We start from the raw sequence: 21,546 nt of genomic DNA, 5'->3' as shown, positions 1-21,546 counted from the left end.
GGTTTACAAAGACCATTACTGGCGACAAATTTCTTATCTGTTATTCTTACGAAGATGACTATTGCAAATTAAATTGTGGCAGGATTTTGGTTTTTTCTACACGTGAGAATCTCTGAATACTTTTCAAATCAAGTATTTGGCACTTAGATGGCACGTTTAAAATCACTCATCTAATTTTTTTTCAACTGTTTTCTATAATGGGAACAAAAAAAACCTACGTTCTACGCTTGGACTTTTTGGTTAGGACTTTATGTCGTACAATCGCTTTGAGCTACGAAGCCCGTTTTCAGGAAGGAGTAGTAGCTGTTATTTTGTTTAAAGGGTGCGTCGACATCTGAGATCATTTTGCACCGGACCACGTTCAAGAATTATTTTTGTGAATATCACCTCATAAATTGAAGAAAATTAGATATTTATGATTTTCTCAAAATGGAATTATAAAAGAGCAAATTGTTAACTTTAACATTGTTTAGAAGACCATTTAATTTAAAAAATTTATTACTTGGCTAAGTCGTTCCAGGCCGTCACGGAGAATGTCCCTTAATCCTCCGGCTAGGTACATTCTATTACGCCATACCCGACATAAATCAACATTTAACAAGGAATGTCTTATTTTTCAGGAAGGAGATTGTGCAATAAAATTACAATTTAAAATTAAATTTTCACTTAAAAAATCATTCAACATCAATAACAAGTTAATTAACTGAGATCTATAGTATTCCGTAGAGTCACTAAGTGAAGTATAAATTGAGTGTATTAGTGAACATGTGCCCAACGTTTATCGTTTTATATGAAGCAATGGTCATTAGGTCCAATGGTCGTAAGGTCGGGCTAATAATTTTTTTTTTCTTTTTACTTCGCGAGGAAAGCGTGTTTCTTCGTAAAAATTGTTTTTATATTGTAATTTTATTTTATTTCATTTTAGATTAAGATAAAATCTAGTAATCGATCAATTTCTTCTCATATGATAATTCGAATTTATTTTCTTTCAAAACGATAATACTCAATCAGTGATAAAATGTGAGGATACTATCAAGTAACGGTGGTGCCCCCTCTGGCTGTACGATGTGGAGGAATAATAAACTTGATATTTCGTCATCAGGCCGAAGAGTATTGAGCTCTTACGCCCGTTTTCGAAAAAAAAGATTGAACAAAATAGAAATTGAATACTTCATATTAACGTACACAAACCGGGGAACCGGTGGCGTAAGAATGAACCAAACTGCCGGCGAATTTACATCACGGTGTTTGAGGGCAATGGAACCCCGTACTTCGGACCCAGCCTCCTCCACTTGGAAAATTAAAGAAATAGTAATAATTTGCATGACTTTTTTCGGGAAGTATTTATTTCACCAGTTTAAGATACATTACCTACTTTCTTTTTTCCTCTACAATAATCTTCTGAAAGTGATCCCTCCGAATATTTGTTTTGTTGGATGTTTTTACATACGTGCCAAGTATAGGAGTGTCCTCCTAAAAACGACGAATCAGTTTTGTTTACGATTACCATTTTAAGTACAACCCATAGGACAAAGTTCTCAGCGGCTTTTCCGTAGATATACTTTCATGGATTATAACTGTAAAAGCGGTGATAGCTCAACCGAATCTAGCCCATAGGGAAGCACAACTTCAACAAATTCTCTTATTAAAACATCCATTTTTGCTCTGTAACGGCTGTCGCTGGCATACCGCCTCAATATCGAAGAAGAGCAACCCGACTTGAAAAGGTCATCGTATCTTTCTTCGGTCATATCCTCGGCATTTGATGGAGCAAATTCCTCACCTAACATCATCATGGGCAGGTAGATATTTGAAATGATTACACCAAAAGTCCTGTATTTACCGTAGAGATCTGCCACGAAGTCCTCTTTAGAAAAGGGAATGGGTTGGCTGATAGCTTTCAGTGTTTCCGTCATTGAATCATAATAATCGTTCACCAAACTTTCGAAATACTTATCTCTGAAGTTTCGTTGGGTACATATGTGCATGAAATTCATCACATCCACAGCTGGGTGACAATACCTAACGGCTTGAAAATCCAATATCTTGGCATCAATAGGTGTCACCCCATCGGACTCGTATTTGACCATGATGTTATTCATCCAATAATCACCATGAGCTATGACGTTCATACCCTTCTCGCTTGGTTTTATCAGCCTTTTCAGGCTGGGCCACAATCCTTTCAAAACATTCTCCAACACACCACTCTCCGCAGCTGCTTTCGGAAGGCCGTCCAGGTGTTTGCATATTTTCGTCACCACTTCAAATCCCTTCTCTACTAAGCCCTTAAAGAATGGCTCAGGCTCTCCGGGCTCCCTGTCGTATATCGTTGCGTCCTTTGCTATGTCTGGAAACGTCTCCATCACGCTAACTCCTGCAGGCAGAAGTCTTTCAGCAGCGATGCCCAGCGCGTGTAGTCTTCCAAGGGCTTTCATGGCCAAGACGCAGTGATTCAGATCGAGCCCTTCCACCTGGTACGACCTGTCCGGCGTCCTGAAACCTCTGGCCGCCAGGTCTTCCATGTATATGGCGTCGTTCTCTCCGTCGCTGATGGCGAGGTAGCATTCCGGGACGGGGACTTCGACGCGTCCGGCCGATGCCTTCCTCATCAACGGCACCACGTCCCTGAAGAAGACGCCCTCACGGATGAACACCCTGCAGGCGGAAAGGACACACATGAGCAGCAGAATGGTTGCTTGAGAACCCAAATAAATGAAATAAACACACTGCGTGTGGTTGAAAATTTATCGGGTTTTCCACCGGGTGAGTTGCTTTCAGACCGACGCACAGTGGGAACGAACACCCAGCAGGCGGAAAGGACACACATGAGCACCAGAATGGTTACTTGAGCACCCAAATAAATGAAATTAACACACTGCGTGTGGTTGAAAATTTATCGGGTTTTCCACCGAGTGAGTTGCTTTCAGACCGTCGCACAGTGGGCTGAAATCGAAAAAAGCTGGACTAAACCTCAAAAACGATTTTTTTAGTACGGAATTTGAAACTTTTCAGTTTTTTCCAATACATTAAGAGCATTTTTTGACGTAAACCGGGTTTCATCGGTTACTTTTTTAAACAAATAACTTGGCCTCAAAGTTAAAAAAAAACGATTATAAAAAAGGATCACCGAGTTACCTATTTGCACCACTTATACAACAAAGCCTATAAAGTGTAATACCGAAAGGGGAATTGCGACCGTCTGCGACGCCGAAATTAAGATGAATTTTTTGAACGTGCGGCACAATTCGGAGTTTGCCGCTGGCCACGGGGAATACTGTCAGATCAACGGGCATAAGAAACCTGATCCTTTTTTTATAATCCTAAATGAACACAAAATTTTGACGAAAAACAGGGTCCGCCATTTTGTATCGTATAGGCCAGAAATACTACAACTGAGTCGTGAAAATTGGCAAGAATTAACAATAATAACCCGGTTAATAACATTCTAAATTTTTGTTGCTACTGAATGACTACAGAAAGTGTAGCGTTCGTTAAAAAATGCAAAATTTCGAAAAAAAATTCAATGCGGGCAATATTTGAGAAATTTGTTCAACTTTAAGGCCAAGTAATTTGTAATTTGGAGTAAATATCTCGAGGTAACTTGGTGATCCTTTTTTTTTAAATTTTTTGTTCCACTTTGAAGCCAAGTAATTTGTATAAAAAAGTAATCGAAGAAAACTGGTTTGCGTTAAAAAAAATGCACTAATGTATCGGAAAAAACAGTGCAAAGTTTCAAATTCCGTACTCAAAAAAGTCGTTTTTGAGTTTTTTTTACGCCATTTTCGATTTCAACTCTGCCATCGTCCTCAGGGCATCGTGATCGTCTCCCTGACACTCTGAGGACGATGGCAGAGGTAGCTATCGAAAATCTGCCTACAAGCAACTCACTCGGTGGAAAACCCGAGAGGATTTCACCAGTATCATACACGGGAAAAGAACAAAATCATATATGAAACACCTTTGCGTCATATTACGCCACGTTAAATCCTTCGATTTTTGCTGCGGGCGTATTATTAACCCGTCCATCTTGTGAAAAATCGTAGTTCATCATTTTTAACGAAGTGGTTCTAACCTCTGAATGAACAAATGAAAAACAAAAGCAAAATTAATTCTTTGCAATGATATCAAACACCTATTTCTCGCTTCATAGGTTGATTGTTATGATAAAACACAAAAGTATTGAAAATGGCCAGCAATGGGGTACAGATCAACAGTACTAATGTCAGCACGGTAAGAGTTAACTCCTAATTAACATTACGGTGTTTGAGGGCACCAATGAGAACCCAAGGGGGGTTCTTTCAGGGTTACAACGCACCGGGGCCGGGAACCAAGTCAGAGACTTATACGCCCGCGCTCCTGGGGTTTCTATAGGGTTTGGATGGGAAGGAAAAAGGCAAGAGGGGCAGCACAGTGGTCCCAAATCGAAAAAAGCTGGCTGAAAAAAGTGGTTTTTTCGAAAATTTTCAAGGAATTTTTGAAACTTACATTCGGCTTCTACAGGATATGGTCAACAAAATACACTACTAGTTGGTATTTTTGTTCATTATAGCGGCTGCAGGGATCCGTCAACCATGGAGCATTCACCGAAAAATGACAGTTGCGTGAAATCGGTCGATTTTGAAGAAGTTCAGCGTCATGGAAGACAAACTTTACGCGATATATTGAACGAAAAAACATTTTTACCTAAAAATATAAACATTATAACATAGTGGAACATAAATTTTATTCGGTTTTTAAATGTTTACTATTTTATATATATTTTAAAACTTTGAGCGTTTTCTACCTGAATTTTCAAATAAAATGTGCAGTATCATTTAGAGCGCCACGTTCCGCCGCGGTGTCTTTTGCACCAATACAAAGGGAAAAGTATATGCAACGTAGTAGAAAAGAAAATTTTTGCTACTATTTGCTACTCTGACCTCATCGTTGATTTAACTACAATGATGCAATGCGCTGACGCGGGCGGCGGCTGGGCTGGCGCGTGGTAGGGCTCGAGGAAATCCAGTCTTTATGGATATAATTCAATATTGTTGGATATTTTATTTCTATAACAAATATTTACTTCATGAATAAACATCTCTTGTCATAGCACCGTAAAAGTAGTACATTTTGTCAATAATGGTTTCCTGTTCTTATTTACACGTGCCCATGCTCTCCTCAGAATTGCTTAAGGACTCGAGCGGAAGTGTATAATTATGGAACGAAAGTTCGCAGCTGTTCATATAGTAATCTTCAAAAACTTGAATGCAAAAAAAATCCCTCAAACGCTACTCCACCCTTTCCTTCCGTTTGACGGATTAGTTTTCGTCCTCACGCAGCACATTGACCCTCTGTCGCCTCCTTAACCGCATGCAGGGCAAACGTCTGCCGAAAAGGCCTAAGCTATTTATTACGTCCACCGGGAAAACCCAACCACTGCTCTGTGTACACTTGTAATGAATTGCACTTCGGCCACCGGGGATGAACGGAGTAAGCCTTTTCACCCTTCAAATGTGAATTTTCTTAGAAAATGGAGATAATAACATTGCGAACCTCACAATATGGAAAACCTAAATTACTTCTAGACAGCGCTTCCCCGAAATGTTCTCGCCAAAACTCAGTTTTACTCAGATTTTGCCAAACAAAAGACGTGAAAATGAGTTTCCTCAAGCGTGGCAGATGCCGAGTATCCTCGAAGTTTTGTGAAGAGGACTTGCAGGATTGAAAAAGAGTGCCCACAGTGTTTTAGTGTAGTATTGTTCGACAAAATAAGGGTATTTGATTTAGCTGTCGTGGTTTCTGTTTTGTGGTTTTATTTGTGCCTTCGCCTAAGACCTCAGTTGATATGAGAAATTTCACGCGTCTTGAGATGCATGAAAAATTTTTCGAAGTGGGAATGAGTCTGTTTCGTTTAAAAAACAATACGTATTGGATTGCTTGAGCAAAAAGTTAGAGTTAGATGAGGACGTTAGATCAAAAGTTATCCTGAAAAAATTTGCAGAGAAGTGTTTTTTCTCACATTATCCTCGCAGGTGGAAGGGAAGCAAAAGAAATGACAGGTGTTTTTAGACGACAGTTAGCTGATTGGCTAAATGAGAAGTTGAAATTTCCTCCGCCTTTATTTCAAAGTCTACACAGTACATCCGGTAGGTATATAATGCGGAATATGAGTAGAGTTTAGTAATATTCATTGAAGAAGCTGCCCTTCCTATTGGCCACTTGTCCGAGGAGGCAATGGAGGCGAGGAATAAGGACATGAGAAGATTCAGGGAGCACCATGCAAGGAAATTTTCCAGGATTGCAACGAATAAAGACCTGTTTAAAAGATTCAAAGAAGGAAATTACTTCAATTACCAGCCGAGGTAAAGAGTTTATTAATCCTGGAAGAATTGAGTGAGCAGACTGAGGAAGACAGTGATGAGGGTTTGTCGGATAGTGATTATGAATGTATTTAAATTTTTTTCGTAAAAATGACTGCGAAAGATAAGGAAAATTGTTCACTTATTTTTGTGACAGTTAAAAAACACAAATTAATGGAAATTCTCATTTAATTTTTCGTACCAAATTAAATTACCGTTACCGTTAAATTGATGCCGCACCCCGTAAAGAGCTTATTGCAAGCGTATCTATACATTTGGCGTTTTACTTGAGTCATAGAAGTCATGAAATATTGTTTATGACATTTCAAAGCTTGTAATAATGCCTCCATTGAAAATTGCGATATAAGGAACCCCGTTTAAAATTGCTTCCAAATCCATTGGCACGTTCAACCGTCCAGTCAGTAACCAAACTTATACCATTCATTCAATAACCGGGTACCCGGGTACCCACCCTAAATGCATCACTCGGCTAAGCCTTTATTCAGCCGGTTTCGTGACAAATTACATCAGTGAACCCCAACGATCAAGTGGTCAGTTAGTAGGCAGCCACAGACTCATTAGGTGGATGCCCTTCCCCCCGCCCCCCCCCCCCCCACCTCACAACAACAAAGAAGCAGAACGATCGTGAATCGTTAGGTAGGCAAGAGTTACTACGCACCACGCCGAGTATGACTTTGTTTTCATTATTCAGCAGTCCCATCCAAAGGCTGTCTCTAGTTCGTAGCAATAAAGGTTATTTTAGTATCAATGTATCAGGCTAAGACACATTAGGTGGATGCCCCTCCCCCCACCCACCTCACCATGAACAACGAAGAAGAACGATCGTCAGTCGTAGCGTCGTGTTCGAGTAGTGGAGATGCTAAGGCAAGTTTTCTAATTGTAGTAACAGAAAAAACATATAGCGAGCAAAACTTATTGTGAAAGTGAGAACAATATAAAAATTATTAATTTACAAATAAATAACCGTATATAATATCAATGCAATGGAAGATTCATCAAGTTTTCGACGGTAGATGTGTTTTCCTTTTCTCAATTCGTGTAAATTTTGTTGTATTTCCAATATTTAAAAAAAATGTTCATAACAAACTGAATATTTTTTAATAGAATCACCCGTTCGCAGAGCAGAGAGCATTTAGATGAAATACTCGAACCAGAAGAATCTGATGACGACTACGTGTCAGATACTAACGACAGTGAATATTTTCCAGAGCCAGAGTTGGCAGCTTCGGATTGCGATGATGCTGGTAATTGACATTTGAATTTTCTATTGAGTACGGAAATAATTGTGATATATTATATATTAAGTTGTATATATTTTGTATATTATTAGGAGAATTTGATGAGAATGCGCTCGACCAAGACGATGAAGAAAGTGAAATAGAAGCTACAATGAGTGGGCCAGGAATGACATCAAAAGATGGTACTCAGTGGACTGAGGCATCAACGAGTGAACATCAAGTAGGAAGGCGTAATATTGTGCGAGAAAAATGTGGACCTAATAGGAACGCTAACATGCTGTCAAATCTTGACACATTCAAATTATTCTTCTCTTCGGAAATAGCTGATATCATTATACGTCATACGAATAAAAAAGCAATCTCTACATATGCAGCATGCAATGAAAAAAATCCAGGGAAGAAACAATTAGTTTGGAAAAATCTTGAGCTTCAGGAATTTTATGCATTCCTGGCTATTTTGATAACCTCTGGCACCAATAACTCGAATATGTTTTAAATAACTCATTCAGTTTTATAAGATGTATATATTGCATTTACTATCGCGTGGATAATATCAAATGCCATTGTAAAAAAATAATTGTTTAAACAAAATGTCAAATAACAAGAAAGGTATAGCAAATACATAAAAGATAGATATAAATCTAGAATTAGTGGATCAAAAATAATGGGATTATACCTTAAGGTGAAATATATACATAATATTAACGGTGTAATTAATTTTGGCCAGCTTTTTTCGATTTGGGACCACTGTGCGCCGCCGCGATAGGAGTCCAACGACACCTCTAGAATAGGCATAGGGTTGGAAGGGAGGGACGGGGAAAACCCTCGCCGCTATCGAAGCGACCAGCAGCATTATTCTGGTTCTTTCTGGCTATAGCCACCACGATTTGTCGAAATAATAGGCGAACGGTGACTGAATTCGTATTCTCATTTTCATTCGCTTACTATTTCGCCAGAAAAGCTTCGCGTCGTCCCTCTGACGACGAAAAAGTTATGCTCGTTCTGTCTGGCGAGCACATAGCGAATGTAAACATTCGCCAAGAGCAAGTTCCGCTAGCGATGACAGTGAAGTCGCTCCAGCGGCTTGGCGAAAGAATTGATGAGAGACCGACTCGTGATTCAGTTACAGCTATATACCATAATTATGTTATCTTTTTGATCCCAATGAGTTTAATTGTTATTAAAACGCTTGGCACAAAACCTGTACGCTGCTTTACTCGTCTTGTCGTTCGATGTAATGAAATAAATGGGAATTAAATTGTGTTTCTTTGAATGAACCACGATGCGTTTGTTTTATAAGCGTATTTATTGTACTACCGTGGGTGTGTTGTTGTTTTGAACCTATTCCTGTGTTGCATAGCTTGAAAAGACTAGTTGTTTTGGATCTTTTGCTTATAAACGTTTCACAACAAACAATAAGGAAGAGACTAACGCGGGGATAGAAAAATAGGAACGCAAGAGGCAACACAAGAAGTAGAGATTTTCATATAATTATAAGTTTTGATGGACAATGTGAGAATTGGATTCACCTTTTTGCATTAAATACGGGAATGGCGTCCTTACAACCAATGCTAAATGCGTTAGCTTCGGAGGTGGAAGAATGTCAAGAGGCTGCTGTGATGCGTTCCCTGAGGGGTCGAAGCAACGCATTCGATCTCTCAGATGAAAGGTTTATTAGGTACTTCCGCCTCTCCAAAGATGCAGCTAGGTATGTGTGTGATGGCATAAGAGACACATTCCGACATCAGCGTTCACATGTCCTTAGTGTGGAAAGTCAGGTATGCCGTTCAATGAATAGTTTTATCCACATTGGTTTAACATTCATGAATTGGAAGTGTCCTTAATCTCCTAAAGATAGGTACTAGCAGCGCTGAGATTTTTCGCTATTGGCTCCTATCAGCGAGACGTTGGACAGGAGCGATTTATGTCGATGTCCCAGCCTGCTATCAGCAGAGCTGTAAGAAAGGTGGCAAATGCAATCGTAGAAAAAGTAGGAAGTGAATGGGTTAAGTTTCCCATCAACGAGGAGCAGCGGAACCCGATAAAGAGGAGGTTTGATACATTTTTTTATGGTTTATTTTTATACTGAATATGAATAGATGCACAGGCTACCTGAATTAACATAGAGTGAATTATGTGGTTGTGAAATTTTATTCAGTACCTAGATGAATCACATGCTCCAATTTATGCCATTAATTTGACTGACTCTGAGATGTAACTTTGTGACTGTGAGATAAAGGAGTAACAATATGTTTTAACCATCATGATAGGCTTCGAGAGACTCGCCAAATGAAAGGGGTAGTTGGCTGTATGGATTGTACCCATATTGCCATAATAAGGCCGAAACAAAATGAGGAGGCCTATGTGAATCACAAAGAGTATCATTCTCAAAATGTGTTGGCCGTGAGCATTTTTTTCTACCTCAAACTATTTTCAAAAGTTATTTGGATGTACTGGCTTGGATCGTCTCAACGTAGGAGGAAGATCAAACAAATATTTCGCTACCAAGAGACATATATGCTAACTATTTGCAAGAGACAGATTATCCAATCACGTTCATTTTACTAGCAATTTCTATTATGGTATTTTATTAATGCCTTCGATGCATTCCGATCGCAAAAGTACGAAGTGAGTACAATATGTAATGCAACTCATTTTTTTCACTGCCAATTTTGGTTTAAAAAACATGAAATTTCTTTGGGAACATTTTCAAAAATTCCCGCTTCGTCTCTTTTAGTTGCATTGACTTCCGATACGCGACCGCGTTCTACGGAGCTGTTAAAATGGCGTCCGTAACGGAGGTGCTTTCCAAACACAGGGCATAGATGGAGTGAGTTTCTTTTGGCGGAAAGCCAGGGTATATCAGATATCAGCACGCCTGCGGTGATCTGGTAGTGGGAAAAAGCACAGTAAGTCGTTGGGCAACGAGTTTTTCATCATCGCCGCTACGGGGATGATGAAACGTACACGTAATGTGCATGCTCATGTTTTATGTGAAATGTACACACGAATATTACAAGAGGATCCTCATGTCACCCTCTAAATGTGTTGTCATCCACCGCGCATTTAAATGGGTTTACAAAAGTCGCCACTCGCGTCGCTGACGGAGAAATTCATCCGAGTTTCACGGGGAAATAAGGTATGTATAATATTAGGGATATCAACCGAAATTTATACACAAGATGCTTCAAGATATATCAAATTCATCACTTTTCTTGCTATTCCTCGCATTGACAAACATTAAACTGCTAAATATTGGAAAAAATTGATCGAATTGCACTCATCACCGCGGACATTTTTGTAAACCGTTTAAAATGCCACCCAAGTGGCAACCGAAATCTGCCTTCGATGGGATGGAATTGGGCCTCTTTTATACAGTCCCTTGGCTGTGTAGCAGAAAGATTGGGGAATAACGTGGTGCATTTGAATGCTGCATAATAAACTGAACTACCCTCGAGGTTGGGATAAGGTGAGGTAGGAAGGGAAAGTCGAAAAGAGGGGGAGGGAGTGTAGAAGAGTGATAAGAGGGACCGATATCGGAGAGATACGCCGATAATACTTATCAGTACGTATTCGCCTTTTTTCTTGTTTCGAAGTGAAGAAATGTCTTTCACGTGCGTATTTCTGCCGATTCCACAAAATAATACTTAACATCCTGGGGCACGTCATGTTTCTCCAAAAATCACGGAGATGGGAGCTAAAAAACCTAATGTTTTTATAGCATGCCGTTATTGAAAATTGTTTTCAACATACCCGTAGGATAATAAACCAAGGAGTGTTTATTTGAAGAGCCGAGCGAAGCGGAGATTATCAATATTAATTAATTGAGCTTGATTGAATACATATTGGGGTTATTTTTTTATCAACAAACAATCACATCCGCCACATATCTCTTGCCGTCTAATACGTATGTTGATATGCTGTATCCTAGCGATTGGAGCGACGCAATTTATTGCGACCGGTGGGAATCAAAGGAATCGCAGCAATAAAGAATCCTGTATATAATATTTATTGAAATCGTATAAAATCGTTTCAGACTTCACTTGCTGGAAATACGATGTTCGAACTGTATGGATAAATGGATATTTCGCGGTTCACTACTTTTCGATACGCCTTGGGGGTACGCAACATACATGCAGTAACCTCAGGCGGTAACGGGTGTGCTAAATTAATAGGCTTTTAGGTACCTATTCTCCAATGATCTTTAAGCATTATTTACTAAACTGCAGTACTGAAAATGTGAATTGAAGTTGTGCGAAAATTCCACAGAGAAAAAGTCATTCGCCTGACCTGGATATCCCGATGTTGGGGTTCGAATCCCAGTCGAGGTGAATGATTTTTTCTCCATGGAATTTTCGAACAATATGCGCATTGCGGGTGACTCCGTGAAGTTTTCATCGTGACTAATCCTGGTATACTTAAATTGCACTGAGGCGCCACCTCAATACTTTGTATCTTTTCTATTTTTTCTGGGATTATGGAGTAGAGGGCCGGCCCTCTCCACCGCTCCCATTGAATCCGGCACTGAGAGCAAACCCGAGAGCAATGAGATGATAGAATAAGCAAATGACAGAATAATTTTGGCAAACCCCTACCTGCAGGCTTTAGCTACGAAGATTTGCGATTCCACGGTCGGAGCCGTCTTCACCACGAGTGCCGCTCTGCGATCCTCAACTGTCTCTTCGTCTCGCTTCGTGCGGTAAGCTGCGTTGACCCGCAAGACCACCGAGGTGAAGCCGTCGACTCCACCAGTGGCCCTCTTCGCGTCGATAATGCCCAAAAGATTGATTTCGGGATCGCCCGTCATGCAACCAATGGCGACAGCGAGGTCCTCCCTTCGCATGCGGTCTCCAAGGTTCTCTTCCGGATCCATCGCGCGGCAACGTTGGACTCGCGCTATCGACTGATATCGCAGAGGAAGACAGGGAAAACCTTACCACGTGCCCGGCTCGCGCGTCGCGTGGATTGAAGCGGCGCTGTCGTCGCGAATACCATCCAAGGTCTCCCGTGCGCGAGTTGATGGGTCTGGAAATATCTCTCCTCCCCGTTTCCCCTACCACGCGCCATATGTCACAACTCGAGGAGTGGGGACGTGTTGTGTGAGCACTCCGCGATTGAAGGTCGATCTTTGAGTGAATGGCAAGAGGCCTACACGGCCAAGTACCGGCGTTTTCTCTCAGGGGCCGTATTCTGTATTTCGCCGGTACCGCACCGATCGGTTTCCCTTCCCAGACCAACGATAGGACAATATTCCGTACCGACGACGGTTTCCATACCGACGACGGCACGTCCAGCGATTCAGAATGGTCGTCGGTATCAAACCAGTCGGTACGCCTCCCCCTCCTTCCCAAACAGGGAAAAGCCGAATACACCCGAAGTTGGAAGTTATTTGACGTGTCCTCACCAATGGAAGGTAAGTGCGGAAACAAGTGAAGACTGAAAATGCTGAATGCCCGCTAAAACTACGAAAGATGGAAGGGATCGGTACGTACTTTGTTGTCATTTTATTGATCTTTTTATTTGTGGAAGTTGTTATTTAGATTAACATAATTGATATTGTATAACTTGTTAAAGTATCTTGTATAATGTGTGGTAGTAGTGCTCAGCCTACAAAAGCGAAGGAAACAATATTACAACATCGAATATAGTTCGCATATGATGGAGATTGTTGTTGCTGGAATGAATTAATTCAATTACCCTGGATGTCGTATTTTCATGTATAAATATTGGTACCGGATATTGCTATATCATAATACCAATGTAATATAGTTGTCATTAAGAAAGTTCCGTCTGAATTATATCAATGGACGCAAGAACGGATTCAGAATTTTTCTGGAGGGGCACAAGGGTCTGACAGACAAACGGTCTCCTCATATTGGAGATTAAAAACAACATGCAACAATTATTGCGAAAATTATTCTCCTAATTTTAATTTGAAAGTTATTTGTGTGGAATTAAATATTTAATTGAGGCTCCGTCCCACATAGCACAACATTTTGTATTACATCAATAATACACGAAATATACATGACCAAAAACATATGTATAAGATTGAATACGATCGTATTGCGTCTGTATATTTCCTGTAAAAGTGCTTCAAACTTCCCTCAGGATGTATATATACGTGCATATCACAAATTAGAAATCTGAATACCCATGCATGAAATATACCTTTTTATCTACAGGCCCTCGTACATGAATTGCACATTGATTTTGTGGCCCACATCCACTTAATATACTATTCATAATACAGGGTGTGTCCTGAAAGTAGTAGGACTGATTTTTTCCCACACACGCGGACGGTCGGATGGGAGTTTTCTGCGTTGCAGGTGGTGGAAGGGACGCTAACAAAGCGCTGTGAACGCGCGGCAGTCGGCTCTGAGATCTTGCAGAGTGTGAATCGTATTTCTTCCAGACCTCTGTCAAGTGACCTCGTCGCGGTGCGTCATGGAACGTTTAGTGGAGCAGCGTTACGCAGTGAAATTCTGCGTTAAACTCGAGAAAAGCGGCAAGGAGACCCATGAACTCATCAAGGCAGCTTACGGGGATAGTGCTATGAGCAGATCAACCGCTCAACGTTTGAATACGACCCAGAAACGAAGCGGCAAAGTGCAGAATGGCACACAGCGACATCGCCGAAACCCACAAAAAGCTCGCATGTCCAAATCGAAGCAAAAATCCATGCTCGTGTGCTCCTACGATTCGAAAGGTGTCATCCACAGTGAGTTTGTGCCACCAGGGCAAACCGTTAATGCAGCTTTTTACGTGCAAGTACTGGAAAGACTGCGAAAACACATCTTCCGCGTCCGACCAGCCATCGCCGCTTCGTGGATCCTTCATCATGAAAATGCGCCGGCCCACACCGCGTTCATTGTCGTTGACTACCTGGCGAAACACGGCGTGGCAACCCACCCTACAGCCCAGATATCGCCCCCCCGGACTTCTTTCTCTTCCCCAAGCTCAACACCCCTCTGAAAGGGCGTCACCAAGGGTCGGTGGAAGCCATGGACATGCCATGGACATTCATCAGGATAGGGGAAAGTTTGCCTTAGACAAGCAGCGCCTTTAAACGGTGTCGTAGTGGTATTAATCAAGTGAAATGGATTGTATATAACTATTTTGTTGAACATAATAAGCATAAAATTCAAAATTAAATGATATGGTCTTTACTCAAAAAAGCCGAATGCCAATTTTTAATTAATAGCTTAATTAATAAATTTTCCAACCGAAAAACAAATGAAAGCGACGTCCGTGTGCTGGTCTTGAATGCCTGGTGCGCCTGGTGTGTTGATGGTATAGTGTTGTGATTATTTCAAAAGTTTTGCTGTTTTTCTGCGTTTACCGCTTCTAAGTAGCGAACAGAATTTTGGAGCATTCTCAAATATGCGTGACTCCTGTGCTGTGAAGGATTGCCCATCAAAGGGTTGTAAGTTTTTCTGTTTTCCGCGAACGGTGTCCAGGTAAGGTATTTTGTCCTGGATATAGACAGTTACTTATACCACTTATTTTATAAGAGCGCGACCCGGGTTTCAATGAGTAATAATCATCATCAGGCGCTAATTATAATTTGTTTATCTTGTTGTTACCTAGTTACTTGATGAATTTTAGAACGGACGCCAGAATAGGTGAAAAGGATGGGTAGAGGTATTCATTTATAAGGGTACTATCTTGATTTTCAATAATTTTTAAAATTTCTAACTGTTCCCTAGAATCCAGTTCTCGGCGGTCATTGCAAAACTTTAAAATATTCATTTTAAAATCGCTTCTGTGGCAGTTACATATTAAGTGCTTAGCAAAATTACTCTTTTCATCTTTATTATGTTTGTAAGCACTTAAATGTTCTTTTTTCCTGATTTCAAAACTTCTTCCTGTCTGCCCCACGTATACACCATTGCAATCGCTGCATTTACTCCCCAAAACTCCCCCTCGCTGCGTCACTGCCTAAAAGGACAGGTGGAAACCAGAAAATTAGTGGATTAAATTATACATAAAATTTTTTCTACACCACTCCATGTGCTCCAAATTTTGTAGGCCAATCTTTGAAGATCTTAGATTACTGTCCCATCCGTGAGTTTACATTGTGTGTATTCTTTTCCTCATTTGGGAAAAATGGATAAATTGCTTGAACATTTTCATTTCCATGAATAAAATAATAGAATTATAAAGATATTCATCTTTATTACATTTGCAAAGAGGACTGCTGAAGGGCCTAACCAAATTGGCGTGAGGCTTTTTATCCAGCTCCCACAAAATTTAAAGTTATTTCAGTACCACGCACAATTATGAAATGATAAAATACTTTTAAAAAATAACTTTCAATAAAATAAATTTGCTCAGGTGTGATCAATTTCAATATATGGAAATGATAATGATAGTCTTGCATGGTAGGGGAACCTTCCTGGCTCATGGAAGAGATCGTATATCCACCTTCTCCATTAGTATTAAACCAGAAATCTCATCATACTTCCCCAGTTAATAATAATTTTGTGAAAGAAAATAGAAAACTTAAAGGCACTATACATATAAGGGTGTTTCATAGTGATAATTAAAATACCTAGTGAACCATGTGAAATTGATAAGTACCACATTAATGCCGATATTAATTACTTTAATTTTATTTGTTGAAACTTTTACTCCTGATTAACTGGGAAGAACATTTTCCACATGGAAGAACAACAAGTTTCCCACTAGTAGGAGGAGATAATGAAATTTAAAAAGGAGGTGGAAGAAAAAAATTAAATGTTCTTAACAAAGTATTAGACTCTTTAAACGACCTCGAAGAAACCGAAAATAGGAAAGCAGCTGCAGCTAAGAAGCAAGCTGATGCTTTCGAAAAATATCTCAATCCATTGAAAGTTATCTGATGAAAATGTAATCAAAATCTCTGTTGTAGCTGTTTCAAGATTTGTGTTTGAAATACATAAAATAATAAATAACAATACTTAATTGCCAAACCCAAGCAGAATAATCTTATGGCAACACATTTTAACATATTTGTAAGTGTGGCGGGTTCGTCGCGGAGGCCCCATTCAATGACAACCCCGGATAGACAGCGGGCGCCGAGGTCGCGGAGCTGCGGGAGCGACGGATATAAAAGGCCGTGTCTTGGGGCAGACGGGGGTTATTTTGCTGTAAAGTCAGACTGTGTAAAGTTGCTTGTTGGCTACTCAATAAAGAGGCCGAAACCCGGAACGGAGTTACTTATTTTTACGCCAACAACACATGGTGTCAGGTGTGTTATTATGTCGAATAAGCAAGTCGAAGGGATAGGAGGTCCTACCTGGTCCATACCCCAGCAGTTTTCCTTCGTGGCGGAAAATTGGCCAAGATGGAGTCGACGGTTCGAGAGGTACAGACGAGCTTCTGGACTCGCCAAAAAGCCAGAAGATGAGCAAGTCGACGCATTGATTTATGCAATGGGTGACGACGCGGACGATATACTATCATCCTTCAACCTATCGGCGGAAGAAGAAAAGAAGTACAGTATCGTGTTTGGAAAGTTTGAAGAGCATTTTGTCCCGAAGGTAAATATAATTTACGAACGTGCCCGTTTCAACAAGCGACTGCAAGGAGAGACCGAAACGGTGGAAGAATTCGTTTGTAATCCGCATATTCTCGCTAAAAACTGTAAATTTGGCACCCTGCGTGAAGAATTGGTGAGGGACCGTCTGGTAGTTGGTTTACGGAACGCCAAGTTGTCCGAAGCCCTACAATTGGATCCGGAGCTTACGCTGGAGAGAGCCGTTACAAAGGCGAGGCAAGCAGAAGACGTGCACAGGCAACAGACGCTGATAAGGAGTAACTCAGGGGAAGATAAAACAGTCCACTCGCAGGCACGAGGATCTGAGGTGGACGTGGTGCGGAAGAAGGCTCCACGGCACCAGAAGGCATCGACGTCAACAGCCGCCCTACCCGACCAAATGAAGGTGAGTGGTCGCAAATGTCCACGGTGCGGGAAAACGCCGCAGCACGCTTTCGCACGATGTCCGGCGCGTCAATCTGCGTGCGCCCTTTGTAAAAAGAAAGGACATTGGGCAGCAGTTTGCAGAACTAAGGCGGTTGCTGAAATTGACAAGCGGCTACCGGGTGAAGACGACCATTTCTTTTTGGGAAGCATTTCGACGGGAGAAGAACCATGGAGGGTCTCACTCGTCATCGGTAACCAAGAAATCCCCTTCAAAGTCGACACAGGCGCGGATGTCACCGTCATCGGCGCCGAATTATTTAAAACGTTGAAGGGAATACAACTCGAAAACACCACAACATTCCTCCGCGGCCCAAATCGGAGCAGATTGCAGGCCAAAGGAAAATTCCGGTCACTTCTACGTTGGAAGGATCGCGTGTACGAGGACGAGATTTTCGTGGTGAATGGAGTTGAAGATGCGCTCTTGGGACGTCCAGCTATATCATCCCTGGGAATTTTGACTTGGCTGCGAGAAATAACAACTGGCCATCCGGAAGAAAATTACCAGGAACTTTTTCGTGGGCTAGGAAGAATGCCGAAACCTTACGTCATTCGCATCAAGGATGAAGCCGTGCCCTATGCGGTATCTACGCCGAGAAGAGTGCCCTTGCCATTGAGAGATAAGGTTGAGAAAGAAATCAAGAAAATGGTGGGGGAAGGAATAATAACGGCGGTAGAAGAGCCGACGGAGTGGTGCGCGCCCATGGTAGTAGTGCCCAAAAGCAGACGGAGGAGTTCGAATATGTGTAGATTTCACTAAATTAAATAAATGCATTCGGAAAGAACAGCACGAACTGCCAACCGTGGATGAATGTCTAACACTGATGAAGGCTTCAGAAGCGAAAATTTTCACAAAATTGGATGCTTGCAGAGGATACTACCAAATACCACTAGAGAGGGAATGCCGTCCGCTGACTACTTTCATTACCCCTTTTGGAAGGTATTGTTTTAACCGGATGCCGATGGGATTATCTTCAGCTGGAGAGCATTTTCAAAGACAAATGTCTGAAGCATTGACGGGGTTAAAGGGAGTAGTCAACGTTATGGATGACATACTCGTATTTGCAGCGACGCAGCCGGAGCACGACGTGAGATTGAACGCCGTCCTCCAGCGTCTTAGAGAAAATGGGATCACGTTGAATCACGAGAAATGCCGATTTCGGGTCGCAGAGACAAAATTCTTAGGTCATGTCATATCGGCCGAGGATGGAATCAAGCCAGATCCTGAAAAAATTACGGCAATAGAGAAATTGCCGCAGCCCGAAACGGTAGCAGAGATACGTCGATTTCTTGGAATTGTGCATTATCATCTGAATGTTACCCAACCGTTGAGAGAGCTGATGAGGGAAAAAGAGCCTTTGCCATGGGCTGCTACGCACACCAAAGCTTTCCAAGAAATCAAGCAAAGATTAACTAGTGCCCCATCATTAGCCATGTACGAGACAAATCGACCGACAAGAGTATTAGCCGACTCATCGTCATATGGATTGGGAGCTACACTAGAGCAGCGGCAGTCAGATGGTGATTGGAGAGCGGTATGTTTTGCGTCACGGACGTTGACAGATACCGAAAGACGCTACGCCCAATTGGAAAAGGAGGTATTAGCGCTTACCTGGGCGTGTGAAAAATTAGCAAATTATTTAGTAGGCAAGAAATTTCTTCTATGTACGGATCATAAACCACTCGTGGCACTATTGGGAACAAAACCCCTCAGCGAATTGTCCGCCAGAGTGCAGCGTTTCCGTATGCGCCTCATGCGTTTCGACTATGAGGTAATTTATGTTCCCGGAAAGAAATTGTATACGCCAGATGCTCTCTCACGATCACCAATCTCCAAAACCCCAAAAGAAGGCGATATTCTCACCGATGAAGACGTGGAATTGTACGTCGAAGCTGTGAAGGCGGATTTACCAATGAGTGACAAACTCATGAAGGAAGTGTTGAAAGCGCAACGAGAAGATGAAAGAACTCGACGAATAACTAAGTATGTGAAAGAAGGCTGGCCACGTAAAGAGAAACTGCTGTTGGAGGATACCAGCTTCTACCACGAACGAGCAAATCTTTCCCTCCTTGACGGGCTACTAGTCAAGGGGACCAGGGTTTACATCCCGGAATCATGGAGGAAAGAGATATTGAGCCGTATCCACGAAGGTCATCTAGGTATTTCAAAGTGCCGGAGGCGGATGCAGCAGTCGGTGTGGTGGCCAGGAGCATCCCATCAAATACTGGAAATGATAAGCAAGTACCCGGAATGTCTCGAACGTCGTCCATCGCGAGTAGAGCCGTTGAGACCTACGGAGGCACCGGCACGGCCCTGGCAGATGGTGGGAAAGGATATTTTTCATAGCAGAGGGCGTGAGTACTTAGTCATCGTAGACTACTTTTCAAATACCCTGAAGTCGCGTATTTGGAAAATACGCGGGCCACGAACGTGATAGCGAAAATAAAATCAATATTCGCACGTCACGGAATCCCACAAGTAGTCCGAACGGACAATGGGCCACCGTTTGGAGGAAGAGAGTTCCAGGAATTCGCGAACAAATACGGAATGGCGGTCGTAACTAGCAGTCCATACTACCCAAAGAGTAATGGACTAGCGGAAGCAGCGGTGAAAACGGTAAAAAACATACTGGCGAAAGAAAGAGACCCGTGGTTGGGGTTTCTTGCATACCGTGCATCACCCATGGAGTCGGGGTATTCCCCGGCGGAACTACTAATGGGACGTAAGCTGAGAACGACTTTGCCATTTCATCCTACGAAGTTGAATCCCAAGTGGCCCAGCCTCACGGTCCTACGGGATAACAATAAGGTCATCGCGGAGAGACAGAAGAGGAACTACGACCGACGACACCGGACGAAAGAACTACCCCTATTGCCTGCGGGAGCCACCGTTTGGGTGAGAGATCGTCGGGAGTATGGAACGGTTGTCGGAGAGTCGGGCCATCCCCGGTCCTATCTCATTGAGACGGGTAGTGGAGTCATCAGGAGGAATCGGGTGGCGCTGACATTAGCTGAACGGCAGCCGAGTATTTCGAGTGATTATGAAGCATTTTTTCCAGACGTCGAGTCTACAGCGAAGAGCCACAGCCCACCAGAGACGGGAGTATTCAGGACGAGATACGGACGACTTGTGCGTCCCCCTCAACGATACACTCCTTAGACCCGTTTCCCTGTTCCTTTCCCTGTTTTATTCAGTGTTTTTTCAGAAGGAGAGATGTGGCGGGTTCGTCGCGGAGGCCCCATTCAATGACAACCCCGGATAGACAGCGGGCGCCGAGGTCGTGGAGCTGCGGGAGCGACGGATATAAAAGGCCGTGTCTTGGGGCAGACGGGGGTTATTTTGCTGTAAAGTCAGACTGTGTAAAGTTGCTTGTTGGCTACTCAATAAAGAGGCCGAAACCCGGAACGGAGTTACTTATTTTTACGCCAACAACACAGTAAGAACATTTTGAAATCATTTTGAAATCACTTTGAAAACAGATGAACTCTCTCTGTTTCATCTTATAAAATATTTTTTTATTATTATTTTGAAATTGTTTTAAATTACGCGGCAACTATTTCATCCTCCTCCTAAAATTACATACCGTCTTATTATCATGATATACACACGTTAAAATTGATGACCTGTGTCAGTTAACTTCGAAATGGGTGCCACACTTGATTACGAAAATTAACGCCTAGTAAACGCATCGTAAGTAATGCATCTCCATGACTGTTCGCATCAATTGATTGCCACGGATGAGTACCTACTCGGTAGAGATGGGCAAAAATAATCGATTATATGTCATAATCGATTATTTGAATTTGATCGGCACGAATACGAAGTTTACACTTTTCAAAAATTACAGGATGAGGTACAGCAGAGGTTTTGAAAAACTGAAGGCGTATCTATGTTATATATCATATTTGTAAGATTTACGACCGCTACTGGTCCGTTAGAGGAAGTACAGGGAACAGAATTGAAAGATTTGAGAGATTACGACCA

The 21,546-nt window shown here is 41.9% G+C and overlaps 2 protein-coding genes across 3 annotated transcripts; one reads left to right on the top strand and one right to left on the bottom strand.

Moving 5' to 3' along the window:
• Nucleotides 1–1,386: 1,386 nt before the first annotated feature.
• Nucleotides 1,387–12,837, bottom strand: LOC124160523. 2 transcript variants are annotated; one of them, XM_046536383.1, is made up of 2 exons: nucleotides 12,199–12,837; nucleotides 1,387–2,661 (listed from the first exon to the last, which is right to left on the bottom strand). In XM_046536383.1, the coding sequence occupies exons 1-2, from the start codon at nucleotides 12,468–12,470 to the stop codon at nucleotides 1,572–1,574; spliced, it is 1,362 nt and encodes a 453-aa protein (XP_046392339.1). In that variant the 5' UTR covers nucleotides 12,471–12,837; the 3' UTR covers nucleotides 1,387–1,571. The 2 variants fall into 2 exon arrangements, with proteins under 2 accessions (XP_046392339.1, XP_046392338.1); XM_046536382.1 differs by having other exon boundaries at nucleotides 1,387–2,655; nucleotides 12,193–12,836.
• A 7,272-nt stretch (nucleotides 12,838–20,109) lies between these two features.
• LOC124161355 lies at nucleotides 20,110–20,721 on the top strand. Its single transcript, XM_046537670.1, has one exon. It carries the CDS (start codon nucleotides 20,110–20,112, stop codon nucleotides 20,719–20,721), a length of 612 nt encoding a protein of 203 aa, XP_046393626.1.
• Nucleotides 20,722–21,546: the final 825 nt, after the last annotated feature.

The sequence above is a fragment of the Ischnura elegans genome, chromosome 6 (genome assembly GCF_921293095.1).
Source record: "Ischnura elegans chromosome 6, ioIscEleg1.1, whole genome shotgun sequence".
Lineage (NCBI taxonomy): Eukaryota > Metazoa > Arthropoda > Insecta > Odonata > Coenagrionidae > Ischnura > Ischnura elegans.
The sequence above is the reverse complement of the archived record's forward strand: the minus strand, read 5'-3'. Positions and strand labels throughout refer to the sequence as shown.

What these genes read in the sequence shown, in the direction of transcription:
- LOC124160523 (XM_046536383.1), bottom strand. Translation starts at nt 12,470, where the DNA reads ATGGATCCGGAAGAGAACCTTGGAGACCGCATGCGAAGGGAGGACCTC. An exon ending in CAAATCTTCGTAGCTAAAGC is followed by an intron (nt 2,662 to 12,198) that starts CTGCAGGTAGGG and finishes TGTCCTTTCCGC; the next exon opens with CTGCAGGGTGTTCATCCGTG.
- LOC124161355 (XM_046537670.1), top strand. Translation starts at nt 20,110, where the DNA reads ATGGCGGTCGTAACTAGCAGTCCATACTACCCAAAGAGTAATGGACTA.